The 13,909-nt window shown below is 42.7% G+C and overlaps 1 protein-coding gene across 1 annotated transcript; it reads left to right on the top strand.

Moving 5' to 3' along the window:
• The first annotated feature begins 223 nt into the window (after positions 1-223).
• On the top strand, positions 224-12,114 carry tdrd7a (tudor domain containing 7 a). The gene is made up of 21 exons (XM_041933914.1): positions 224-427; positions 657-801; positions 955-1,069; positions 1,275-1,367; positions 1,766-1,803; positions 3,188-3,228; positions 3,800-3,970; positions 4,119-4,886; positions 5,205-5,401; positions 5,547-5,739; positions 5,984-6,095; positions 6,232-6,443; positions 6,691-6,825; positions 7,315-7,398; positions 7,525-7,659; positions 7,937-8,047; positions 8,820-9,008; positions 9,305-9,427; positions 9,799-9,992; positions 11,413-11,573; positions 11,882-12,114. The coding sequence occupies exons 1-21, from the start codon at positions 224-226 to the stop codon at positions 12,112-12,114; spliced, it is 3,654 nt and encodes a 1,217-aa protein (XP_041789848.1).
• The last annotated feature ends 1,795 nt before the right edge of the window (positions 12,115-13,909 follow it).

The raw sequence follows: 13,909 nt of genomic DNA, 5'->3' as shown, positions 1-13,909 counted from the left end.
TTTTGTCTCTTGGTGTCTTCAAAAGTTAAGAGAAATTTACTCTCGCAGGCTGGCCATACAACAATAATAAAACCGAGACAATGCTTTGGAAGCACTTTTCAGGGGTTAAAAAATGATGCCACGCATTGCCTTTTGGTTAGCCAAGCCACCTACTTTCTCGGATGTTTCTGAGGTACTGCATGTCTTCCTCCGCTGATTTTTATTTCTGTGTGCACTTACCAGGATGTCGGATAGCGAGTCCGTTAAGAAAATGTTGAGGTCTGTTCTTCAGTCCAGCAAGGCCGGCGTGTCTGTGAGCAGCCTCCAGTCAGAGTACCGCTCGCTGTGCGGAGAGAGCATCCCGCTAAAGAAGCTGGGCTACTCAAAACTTGAGGACTACCTCAAGAGCATCCCCTCTGTTGTCCGCCTGGAGTACAGCAAGGGTGAGGTGAGTGCTGGTTTTAGCAAGATGTTTGACCATTGGCTCACCTGTGAATTGACTTGACTTTACCCCACTGTGTGTGACATTGATATATTTTTTGCATCTGCCTTAGGTCAGCTAGCATCAGCACAGGACTCAGAAACTCATTACAAAGTTGTTTGTAGTTCATCAAATTTTCTTTAAAAAGCATGCAGCTACATGAAATTCGAAGTCTAATGCTAAATCTGCTCTGTAGTTGAGATGCTTTGCAACAGTGTGTCAAGAGACGGCCCACATTGCTCAGCTGGTGGCCAAGCAGCGGAGCTCCAAGAAATCTGGCTGCTCCCAAGTCGTCAACTGCAGGATGAGATTCAAACCTTCCAAGCCTCAACTGCTCAGCAGTAAGAGACACAGACACAGCTTTGTTACTTGCACCAGGCCTCTATCTCCGCAGAGGCCTTCATATTCAGCACATAATAAACACCTTTGCCTGTATCTCACCTCCCCTTTTCACTCTAACCTGACCTATTATCCCCCCTTTTCCATGCTTTTAGTGAGGCCAAGGTCCTCTCTCCGCCAACCTTCAGCTGGTAGTGCCTCCAACTGGCTTGCAAACCGTACTCAGTCCCATGGCGGGTACAGAGGCTTCAGTGCCTCAGGAGACTACAGGTGACCAATGTCTGCTTCCCAGTTTTCAGTTTTAGTCTTATTTTTTAATTGTTGTCAGGAAACCCAAGTGGTGTTTGCGTGATGTTATTCATGTTTTCTGTCACTCATGCGGTGAAGAATCTAGTGGAATTTATTCTTCTATTTCTGCTTTGTCTTAAGTGAGTTTTAAAACCAACCAACAAATTGTGTTTCCTCCAAACATCAGGCAGTTGGATCAGAGGTTAAGCTGCATCACCCCTGTTGAACACAGACAGCCGGCTCCTCCACCACCTGTGAAACAGGGTGCCATGCCTGACAGGTGAATGTGCATGCAGACAAACCTTATGCAGCTAAACCTGGTTCTTCTGCGGTATTTACAGTATTAATTTCAGGCAATTATAAGTTTTTGAGTGTATGAATCATAACTAAATGCATAAAGATGTTAGCATGCTAATGGCACTTTCTAATAGTACTTAATGCTAAAACATTGCTGGTTGCTAATTATTAGCAGTTATTAGCAGTGAGAGGAGGATATTTTGGTATATGGGGTTTTGATATAAGTCCAGTCCAAAATGTTTTGAAATTTTAGAAGACCATTAGACCAACCTGCAGTAGCTCATTATTTTTATTGAGAACTGCGCAAGATATTTGTATTGAATGACAGCTTGTTGGTGTGAGAAGCACATTGTGCTTGAAATACTGCGATTTTGCCAACAGGAAGGAGAAGAGCTTTGCAAAGCACCAGGAGCCACCAGGTATGTGGGACCCTCTTGGTGTGTACTTGATGGAAGTATGGCAGAGGACAGAAAGTAATTCATACTGAGAGATTTGGGAGTTTTATTCTTTTCTACAGTTTTTCTACCCTTTTGACATCTGTTTGTTTTTGTTGCGGTATTGGTTTTGGAGCAGTGTGAGCAGAGAGCACAGCTTACTGTTAAATTAACAGTTGAACATTTTTGCCTGTCTGTCTGTTTGACTGACAGTTTGATCGCTGAGATAATCCCTACTTGGAATGAAGAAAAAAAATAAGCTTGTTTAAGTAAACTACTCTTGCTGTAGCTGAGCTTTTAACATTTCTCTGGGGGTAGCTTCAGTGTAGTGAAGCTTCATTTAATGTAAAGTAACTGGTAGCTTAGCTCACTGCACTTTCCAGGTAGCTTGCCCAACACTGTCCTTTAATATTGTGAATCTGGCAAGACAGACCAATGTCGGGTGAAGGGGTTAGCCCAATGCTAACTCCTGAGATGTCTTCCCCGGTGTGACCTGGTCGACGCGCTTCGCTTTGAGATACCGCGATTGAGTTGCTTCTTTAATAATCCACAGGCAGCGCTTGTTTCAACATGACAATACTTTATTGCTTTGATGCACCGCTCGTGACAGATATCCAAAACCAAACATAGAACTTCCCGTAATCCCTCTGCGCCACAGCGGTCAAAAACCGTTTGACCTTCCGGGTTGAACACCTGACGTCAACATACTTCCTTCTATCTTTATAGGTAATTCCAAATAGGCTGGCATTACAGCGACACCCCATGTTCACATCAGTGAATGACACACATATTTGGCTCCTACAGTCGGGTTTTGACAATTTGTCGACTTAGGATCAGGTCACAACAAGGAAATGATCTGTTTGGTTGTGCTTTGTGTAGCTGAGAATAACAATCCAGCACATTAGTTTAGATCACATATGTCAAAGTGATTCCATAAAGGGCCGTGTGGCTGCAGGTTTTCGTTCCAACCAAAGAGGAGCACACCAGGCCAACCAATCAACATGAAGGGATCACTAGTTATCAGCTGAAGACTGAGATCAGCTTATTAATTGATTCCAGCCTGGTGTGCTCCTCCTTGGTTGGAACGAAAACCTGCAGCCACATGGCCCTTTATGGAATCACTTTGACATGCCTGGTTTAGATGTTATATTGTCCCGTCCCGTCCCTGTCCGAAGAGATTTGCCGAAGGGAAGTAAAAGAAGCAGCTGAAACCTTTCACATTACAGACCAGCAGACCAGTGTATAATATCAAAATTGGACAACATTGCCAAAACAAGTATCAGTTCATGTGAACCAGATTAATTAACAATGCGCTGAATCTATCTGCTTCAACTAATTATTGATATCAGCACTTTTCCTTTTTCTTTAGAGAAGCCTCCTGAACGAGTCTTCCGACCCAACCATTCCCAGGTACAGAAAACCTTTCTCTGTGTTTACTGTGAACCATTTTCCACTCAAAATGACCTGGTAGCGTACAACTGAACTGCAGCACCTATAGTAAAAAAAAAAAAAAAATGTTTAATAAGTTTCAAAGGTTAAATCCAACTTGAATTGCATAGCCTTGCTGCTCCGTGTTTATGTATAACAAAGGGAGGAACAGTGTGTACTTGTCGCCTTTTAATTTAGTCTCTTAAAATCTTCAGGGTCCTACAGCCAGGACCACAAGTTCACTGAATTTATAAGCTCTCACAAGTTTCTTCTTGCGTGTTTCTTTCCATAAAATCAATTTGTTATGAAATAGAAAGAAAATTGTAAGAAAAAAACTGATCAGTGTTTGACTTATATGTGAATTCTGTGTTTATGTATGCAGTACATGTGCCACACCCCAATCAGTGACATCATAGCAGTCATTTTTCATCATGTCTTTTAAGGAATTTGTTTGATACTATGTGTTTTTGTTATTTATTTTAATTGTACTTTGAAAAATGAAAAATGTGAACTCGGTCAAAAAAGATTAATTATGTTCAATTGCCCCATGCAGTCTTCCCTGTATAGTGTGGAGCTGGAGCAGAACAGATTAATTCAGCTCCTAGAGAAATACTGCAGTGGATTGTGGATGTCAAAACTACCAGAGGTCTACAGTCAGATGTTCAGTCAGCAGCTCCACCCTCAGGTGCTCATAGATCTGGAAAAGTGGACACGCATCTGTACGGTGAGTCAGAAACACCATTTACATGTAGAATCACACCCCCACAGGTGAAGAAGGCATTTGGTTGGTTTAAAGTAGCAAAACTGTTGCAGTTGAAGTTCCATCAAAGCTTTTTGATTTCAATACCTGTATTCACACCTGGCCTTCACAGGTGGATAAACCTGCCAACACCCACCGAGCTGACTGCCTCATCTACCCTCCTCTGCCTCCTACGCCTTTCACTGTCTCTACAAGTGGCAATGCCCCTCCAACATCACCCACCAGTTCAAGCACCATCACACCCATTTCTTCGCGTCCTTCAACACTTGAACAACCTTGCACGCCTGTCTCTCCTTCCCTTGCTCCTAAACCTAAAGTTTCCCCCCAGAACCCTTTGGTTAGGCCCACCTTCGTTTTTCCTCCACAAGCTGTAGCCGCCTCTTCAGGCAAGCCGTGGTCCTCGGTCAAGTTGCGTAGCCCTGACAGCAGCCCTGCTGTTGCTCCCTGGGTCAATTTTGCAGTCAATGCCAATGGTGGATGTAAAGGTAACAACAACTTGCCCACAACAACCCTCAGCAACAAAAAAAACACTCCACCCTTAGCTCCTACCTGGAATTCCCCTCCATCAACCAATGCTCCTCGATTGGCTTCCTCCCATCAACCTGACCCTGATAGTTCACCTCTTTTGAAGGTTACCCTCTTCTCTCATTCTGCCCCTTGTCCTCCCTTAAAGTCCCCTGCTGTCGTTGTGTCGTCTGAGGTGCTCCAGAGAATAAAGGAGCTTCTGTCCAAGTACAGTCAGGGTCTGTGGGCCCATGCTTTGCCCAAACTCTTTATGGACACATACAAGACGCCATTCCCTGAACATATTCTGGACAACTTATCTCTTTTGCTGGATATATGCACTGTGGAGTACCCCATGCCACATGACAAAAAGAGGGTAAGTGAATGAGATGCCACAGCATGCACCAGAGTTAACAGTGTTCTTTTTCTTCAAGAGTAATGTGAAGTTGCCTTGGAGGATCATTTTCCTTATTCCCACAGTAAACGAACGCTCACTTTCCAGTGAGTGAACCTTGCTCTTAGACAAGTGATAAGTTTGAACGATGAGGTGTGGTGTGGAGAAAACAGGGATTGTTTCCAACAGTTGTACAAATGATTTCCTCTCTACTGTCACCTTTAAGGACATCCTTCGTCCTAACTGAAAATAATTGTATTTGTCAATGTGTTTGCCATTGATGCACTTTTCTGCCATCAGGCCATCCTGTATTATATGAGCAGAGCAGACATGGAAACCACAGACAGCCCACAAAGCCAGCGGTGTAGAAGCCACCCCCTTCCCTCTGGTGTGGAGGTCCTTGACCCTGTGTTGCCTCCCTCCCTGGTTCTTCCCTCAGAGCAGTACCCCTCTGTGCTGATTACTGATGTGAAGAGCAGCAATGCTGTCACTATAAGGTGAGGCACACATTATTCTTGCAGTCATGCAAGATTTTCGTAGGTATTCCATTAATTATGAGCAACCCATCATGTTTGCCTAGATTCTTTTTGTTAATGCAACATCCAGGTTACTGTTTTTGTCATCATTTGTCATTCTGTTCAGGTATGTAGGTGAGAACTACTCCAATGCCCAGGAGGCCATGGAGGAAACCATGCACTACTTCTACGACCAAAGCTCCACCCACCGTCCTTTGTTGGACCCTCTTCTTGGTCAGCTGGTAGCAGTCAGGGGGGAGGATGGAGAGGAGTGGACCAGAGCTCAGGTCATGAAGGTTGTGGACCCTAACAAGGTCAAGGTAACTCCTTTAGTTTGTTGTTTGTAGTTAGTTTGTCAAGTTATTTTTACTTAAAATATTTTTCTGTAAATCATAATCAATGCTTGATTTCAGTCACAAAAAATCAGAATAAAAAAAACTGCAAAATTTCAAGGGATGGAAATATCTTTCTAGCATTTTATGGTGCATTTAGTTCAGAAATATAGACTTTGGAGGATTTAGCCCCAGAGCTGGGACACAGTTTATGGTTTTTTTCACTTGCCAGGTGTACTATGTAGACTATGGCCTCACTGTGGAAGCCAGTAAGTCTGATCTGCTGGAGTTGCACCAGGACTTCCTCTCTCTGCCATTCCAGGCTACAAATGTTAGACTTGCAGGTACGTGAAAGATCTGTAACTGATGTACTATGTGGAAGATGTCACAGCAGACTGGACAAAGTGTTCACTTTGGCCAGTTGATATTAAACATACAGTCGGTCAGGGGTCACTGATAGTCCATATTCTCTTTTTCCAGGTCTAGAGGCATTCAGCTCCCATCCACTGGTGCTGTCCTCCCTAGACAAGTTGGCAGTCGGAAAGATCCTGCTGATGGAGACATTAGAGCCATATCAGCAGAATGAGACGCCCATGACAGTACTATATGACACATCGCAGGATGATGACGTCAACATCAACTCCACCTGCCTGAAGGCTCTACAGGACAAGACCATGAACAACCCTCTGACTGTAAGGATGGTGGTGCCAACTACATGTACTGTGTGATGCATGCATAAAGCCAATTAAGTAGCAGCAAAGGGGCAGTTTCTCATATTTTTAATTTGGCTCAGCACTACTAGTGAGTGGTGCTGTTGTACTGTTCTCATACTAGTCTGTCTTGTCCAACAGTAGCCAGTCATGTCTGATAGTACTTAAGAATTTACAGGGTGGTATCAATCCCCCGTGGAGTGTCTAACAATCTGTCTGTTGCCTGCAGGTAAATGCTACCTATCAGGATGTGTGTGTCACAAATGTGTGTGCAGATGGTATCATCTACTGCCAGCTGCCCTCCAGAGGAAATTTAAGACTCAAGAAATTACTGAAGGAAACAGAGGCCATCTTCGCTGCTCAGGTAGGCAAGACTTCGGAGTTCATGAATATGTCCATTTGTCTTGGCACTTAACCGTTGTGGGACAGCAAACACTACCAAATATTATAGAGCAAGAGTAACACCACACTGTCTGACAATACGCATGATGCTGTTGCCACACATCTCTGAAACCTTTCAACCATGTTGCAAATGACACCACATCCCAGCATCAGAGCCCTTGGTCAAGGATAGTCTTTGGTGTCGGATGTTGATGACCTCCATGATTTCTCCCTGGCTGCCCACTGCTTGAGCTCTCGGCTGTTTCCAAACTATTGTTATCATATTGACCTATAAAAATTCACTATTGGCCAACCTCTACTCCCCAGATGTTTTTTTCCCTGGTCACAGACAGCTCTTCTTTATAGGACATGTGTTTATTCTGTCTCTTCATACACAACTGAATTTTTTCTTTCTGAAAAGGTAGAAGGTCTTTCTTATTGTGTCTTTGTAATTTGTTTGTGTTCCTTCCAGATGACATCTGAGTCCCTGGTGTCCAGACCTTTCAGTGGCAAGTTCTGTCTAGCCCGCTACAAAGGAAAGTGGTCCAGAGTGGAGGTGAGATCAGAATCATTGAAATGTACTTCCTTGAAAAGCTTCAAATTCTTTAAGACATTGAAAGTTTTGGGATATTGTAATGTTGACCAGATAGTTTCAGATAATATTTATTGCTCTTGTTTTGAGATCACCAACATGTACGGTAATAGAGTGATGGAGATCCTCTTCATTGACTTTGGTGTCCCGGCAACTGTAGAAGTCACTGATCTTCGAGAGATCCCTCCTGTTTTAAATAAGGACTTGATCATCATCCCACCACAGGTCAGTTGTTTGTGTGTGTGTGTCTATTGTGGGAGTAGATACATCTTAATCTTCAGCCAATCCAGTGGCTGAGAAGCGTCCTTTCCTCTGTTCATTGATATGAACCTTTTGTCTATGGTACTACAGAACCTTTTAACTCTTTTTCCAAAAACGCGTACTCTTTTTGATTGGTGTACAAGGAAGACAGACTGTCATTGTGCTTTCATAGATGTTTATTGAACCTGAATCATTCTGTGACATCCAGCAGAAAACGTTCATTGTGTGTGGCTCTCTTCAGGCTGTCAAATGTCGCCTGGCTGACCTCACAGTTCCAGAGGCAGACTGGAGCCCAAAGGCTGTTCTGTGGATGAAGGAGGCTGTCCTGGGCTCCCAAGACTGCAAAATTAAGGTAACATACTGTAACATCTGCAACATAAAGTTAACACATATATCATATGGCTATATATAAATGTATAGTTGTCTGGTATTTCCCATAACGTTTGACAGTGACAAACATGCAATAGCTACAGTCTATGTTTATATTCCTGCCCATTAATGCAAATACCTAACCGGTTCAATTGTTGAGACCAAATATCAAAATGGGGAAGAAATGTAATCTTAATGACTTGGACCCTGAAATGATTGTTGGTGCCAGAGGGGTTTAGTATCTCAGAAATCCATGTCACAAAGCACACCTCAGTGCATCTAAAGCGGGTTCAACCAACATGACAAAGAGTTCACTGTACTACCGTGGTCTCGGATCTCAATCCAATAGAGCACCTTTGAGATGTGGTGGAATGGGAGATTCACAGCAAGAATGTGCAGCTGATAAATCTGCACAAACTGTCATGTCAAAATGGAGCAGAAAATTTTAGGAATGTTTGCAGCACGTTGTTGAATTCATGTTGATCTGGGGGCAAAGGGGGTCCTACCCAGTGTTAGAAAAGTGTACCTAATAAAGTGGCCGCTGAGTGCATGTTGATTATAAAGGCTTGCCTGTTTTAAAGCACACTGACTGTGTGTGTGGTAGGACTTGTGTTGATCTGGCTCCAAACATAAACACTGTAAATCAGGCTAACGGTAAAGCCTTGTTAGAGAACAGCACAAATCAATCACAGCGGCCTCAAGGTCTCTCTAACTTTGTCTGTGTGTGCCTTTGTTTTTCTCCCTCCTCCTCTCAGGTCTTGAAATTAGACCAGCACAAAGGGGACTTGCTGGTCTATATGTACCTCTTTATTGGCACTGACAGTCAGGAGCTGGACAAGAGTGTCAACCATCAGCTGGCCCAGTCAGAGTTGTGGCACAAACTCACAACACAGAACAACAACAACACAATCACCAGCTCCAACAGCAGCGTGGATACAGGTAATGCTGCACAAAACAAGACATCAGACGCAAAGTACATCCTGGGTCTGGGACAAGTTACCATCATCAGTTAGCATTTGTATGCATGGATAAGTCTGGTCTAACCTTTTTGGAAGAGGGTTTTCTTGTTCTCCATTCTCCATTCGGAGGAAGACATTTTTTGTTGTTATGGATTTGTATTTAAGCACTGTGACTGTGGAAGAAAATCAGTGAGTGGGAGGTTAAAGTGCCAAGTCAGGTTCAATTTGAGGGTGTTTTGCATGTGTTTTCCAAATTTCTAGGTCTCAGTGCTCTGGTGGAGAAGTTGACTTTGGGCAGTGCTGTCTCAAACTCCATCAAGGCCTCAACCCGATCACTCCCAGATACGACCACCGAAACTGGGATTCAACAACTCCCAATGCCTCCCCTGCTGGAGCTCCCTCAGGTGTGTGGAGATGGACGGTCTGTCTCCTCTATTCAAGAAAAAGATGACTTAATGGTCTATGAATCAAATCTAAAGCAATATTTTGTAAGTCTGTCAACAACAATATATACAACAATATACAATATATACTAGTAAGCAATGTAAAGAACGAGTTGTAGTTTACGGTGAAATAAGCCTTGACACAGTTTATTGAATCTCATCAAAGGCTGTGCCATAGCAGTATCTACTCGCTTTTTGACGGTATTGTGACCGTAGAATAACTGTTCCTCCAGGGAAAAAAAGGATCTCAGAATGGTCTCTCAGAATCTGCTTCTTCTGCCAAATTGAAATGAATACTCAAAGTCGGACATTCACTTCTTTTCTTCTCTCAGCCTGGCCAGAATATGGATGTGTTTGTGCCAGTGGCCTGCCACCCCGGTTACTTTGTGCTGCAGAAATGGCAGGAACTGCACAAGCTGGTGGTGTTGATGGGAGAGATGATTCTCTATTACAACCGGATGTGGAAGATCAACACAGCCACACACATCCGGAAAGGAGAGGTCTACGCTGCCAAAATAGACAATAAGTAGGTGATTATTGCATTTACACCTGATGCAAACCTGACATATGTAAGGGATAATGTATAGTGAGCAGGTTCTTATGGAGAAATAAACCCTGACGCGATGACATAGAAGCCCAACGCGGCTTACTACTAAAGCATTCAATAATGTGACACAAAATAGTGATTAAACATATTTTCTTGATTTAAACTGAGCCTTCTCTCGTCTGTCACCGTTCTCACTGCGCAGCGGCTCTGAAAGTAAACATGTACGTTGCATAGCAACCGCCCCTCACTGTATGCAGGCCGGCAGGCAGGGTAACTTATTTCTTTACAGTTATTTAGCGTAATCATGTCAAATGTGGAGAAGTGATGGGATATCCCAGACCTGAGAGAGATGTAGTTGGAGACAGAGTTTGGTTTACCGCTATTATTTTGTACTGATGGATAAAAGTCCCACAGCAGTTGATTTCGGCTTTCGGCATCATACATTAAAAAATCTGTCTCGAGTTTTGTCTCCACTAAGCAGTATTTTAGCAGGCCGATCACTCATGCTGTGTTTTTCTTGGTGTTTTTTTCGTGTTTGTCCACTTCAACCTCGTCAGTCTCTGTGTCCTCGAGTCGCTTGTGCTTTAATGTTGCTTCTCCTGTTGGTCCAGTGTTGTTCTTTACTTGTCGTTTTTGCTGGGGACATCATTCTCCAGCCACACTTCAAGTGTTTTGTCCTCTGCAAAAAAATTAAAAGTAATGTCCAGAAAATGCTCCATATTTTGCCACTCAAATCAGCTGGCAATTTGTTACTGAGCTTGTTACATTAAGGGATTGCCCCTTTAGCCAATGACAGTAAGGAATTCCTGAGCAGGCGGTCGTCTGTCGAGAAATAAACGCTGCTGAATTTTGCCGATTGACCAATCAGAATTGAGTATTTAAGAGTGCCGTGTTCTAACAGGGAGATATCCCCACAAACTCAAGTCGAGATTGAAATAGCAGCGCCTGTAGCAGTGATTATTTACAATGTATACACCAGGAAAGCTACTAACTGTACTGTTGAGGAGTAAGTTAGTCAGTCAGGTTTGCATCATCGGCCTTAGTTCTGCCCACATCAGCAACTCCTGCAGAAGCTCTAACAGGAAAATTCTAATAAATAATAATAATGAACTTTACAAATTCATAAATCTACTGGATTATTCCTCCTCCTGACGTAGACTCCACAGACAAAACTAATGTTTTACTTTGATTTGTGTCGTCTTTGCTTTTTTTTTTTTCCTTCAAACTTGAGTTGTGCAAGTTGGTGAGGGTGGAGATAAAAAGAATTGTGGGAGAATCGCTGGTCCTGCTTTTGATTTCATCTAATTTCGATAGTCGGAAGTGATGAATAATATGTAAAACTGAAGAGGTTGCTGTTGTGTGATGGTGGATGACTTAACTGATGCCTGCCTCTACCTAGTTGGCACCGCGTGCAGGTGAAGGGGATTCTGGCCAATGGGTTGGTTTCTGTCTACGAGTTGGACCACGGCAAGCATGAGTTGGTCCCCAGTACTCTGCTCCGGCCTCTGATAGATGAGTTCAGACAGCTGCCCTTCCAGGCTATTACTGCACAACTGGCAGGTGAGTTAAATCAGAATTCTCTTTAGGTGGCTTTCCTGGTTGAAGCAATGTTAATTTCTATGTAACAGGTGGTGTAATGAAATGCTATTTTAAGTTTAACTAAGTGGAGTGTCACAATTAAGTAATTCGTTTTTAGCCCTCATATTAAACTTCACTCAAAGCTTAGTCTAATTTAATTCTTAATGATGCATGTGTCTCTTATTTTGCATATTATCTTCACGATTACTCAATTATCCACCTTGATAACACAAGGTGGAGCAGCTTTAGGTGATTACCTTCATTACTTACCTCCTCCCATTCTCCCGCAGGTGTGACACAGCACCAGTGGTCAGAGGAGGCCTGCATTTTATTCAGGAACCACGTGGAGGATCGAGCGCTGGTTGCCCTGGTGGAGAGTGTGCAGGAGGTGTCGCAGGTTAAAGATGAGCTGCTGGAACGCAGGTTGACAGTTTACCTGGTGGACACTGCATTGGAGGACAGAGACCTTTGGATTCACAGAATCATGGTCGACATCGGCGGTGAGCTGTCTACAGCAGCCTAGGATGTCCTCTCAGGTATGTCGGGGAATCAACCAGCAAGATGACTCTGATGTCAATGTCTGCATGTCGATCTCCCAGCCGCTCTACTGGTTCTTTTCATTTTTCAATTCCATGGTGAAAGCACTCAGTGAACTCTTAACACTTTACCATAAAAAGTGTTGTTTTGTTGTTTATTTAGTCTGAAGTTCAAGACTTAAAATTTGTTGCATTTGTCTCAAAAGCACTATTGAGTGCAGCTGTACACAAAATTTATGAGGAAATATACAGGAATCGTTACACCCATCAACTGTTACTCTTGACAGTCTAACAAGTAATCATTTTAAAACAATCCCGACTCACTTTAACTTCAGCCCTTTTTTCTCTCTTTCAGTTAAGTCATCTGTGTGTTGCATTGTTGTGTTATTTGTGACTGTTCCCTAATTTTCTAATTTATTTTATGTTTGCTGTGCCTCATGCATGCTATGGTTTGGCTCATTCTGCACTTACTTTTCTGTATATATGTTTTTACATTAACTGAGATGACTTAACTGCATTAATCTGCAACGTCACTGATGGGAACACCTTGTTTAACAGTATATTGTGTTAGTCTGTTAAAAAGATTAAGATGTAAATATTTCTAGTGTCGGTTCAAAATAAAGAGATGTTCACAAGGCTTTGTTCTTTCAAAACATGTAGCTTTGACTGAGAGCTTTAAAAATGTTTTGGGTTGTTTTAGCCAGTGTTATGGAGCTGCTATCGCAGGATGAACTGCCAGGAGTAATCTCGGTGAAATTTGGAAATTATGAATTCTGAAGTTTGAGCCTTTTTGCACAGCCAGCAGTGTAGCTGAAAATCAGGAGAAAATGCATTGTGGTACGCCTCTGTATGTGGTTGGAGAAGAGGCAATTAAGGTTTGCAACATATTTGTCTTCCGAGATAAAGAAGTGTTAAAGTTCAAAGACTACTGCAAACCTCGGAAAAACCTGCTGTGCGTCCGACAAATGTTTTTTAGAAAGGCTCACAGACCATCAGAGACCACCAGGCGCCTACATGATAGAGTTAAAAAGCAAAACTAAAGACTGTGTCTTTGGACAATTGCATGACTGTTTAGTGACAGAATGGTATGAAGCATACGAGATGATCAAGTGAGAGGCAGGCTATTGAAGAGCTCTTATATAAATATAACCTGTAAAAAACACTATAAGAGACAGAGGCATAAAGAGCAGGACAAAGCCAGCACCAAAGGATGATCAAAAGAAGCTTAACTGCAGTAGATGTGGTAACAAACATGGATACAGAAGATCTGCAGCCTTTTGTCAGGTAAATTTTGCCAGAAAAAGATGTACAAAATACACAGGGTCACTCAAGGTTAATGCATGCTATGGAACAGAGTAGGAGTGAGTGAACCTCGCTCCATCCTTGCTTGTGTCAACGCCTGAGCCTTTTCAGAATGCTCTTTTCAGACCCAATCATGATACTATCACCTGTTACCAATAAACCTGTTTACCTGTGGAATGATCCAAACAAGTGTTTTTGGAGCGTTCCACAACTTTCCCAGTCTTTGCTCCTGTCCCAACTAGTTTGAAACATATTGCTGTAACAAATTTAGAATATAATATATATATTTACTAAGATCAGTGGAAGTAAAACATTGTCTTTCTCAATTGAGTGTATGTCAGAAAGGATTATCAAATTATCACATTCTGTTTATGTTTTACACCGAGTCCCAACTGTTCTAGAATCTGGGTTGTACAAAGGACAAAAGTGTTGACATTGTGCAGCAACAGGCACTGAACCAGGCCTGCTGAAGGGAACTTA

Source organism: Chelmon rostratus, chromosome 3 (assembly GCF_017976325.1).
Source record: "Chelmon rostratus isolate fCheRos1 chromosome 3, fCheRos1.pri, whole genome shotgun sequence".
Lineage (NCBI taxonomy): Eukaryota > Metazoa > Chordata > Actinopteri > Chaetodontiformes > Chaetodontidae > Chelmon > Chelmon rostratus.
This window is presented reverse-complemented; position numbering and strand designations above follow the sequence as displayed.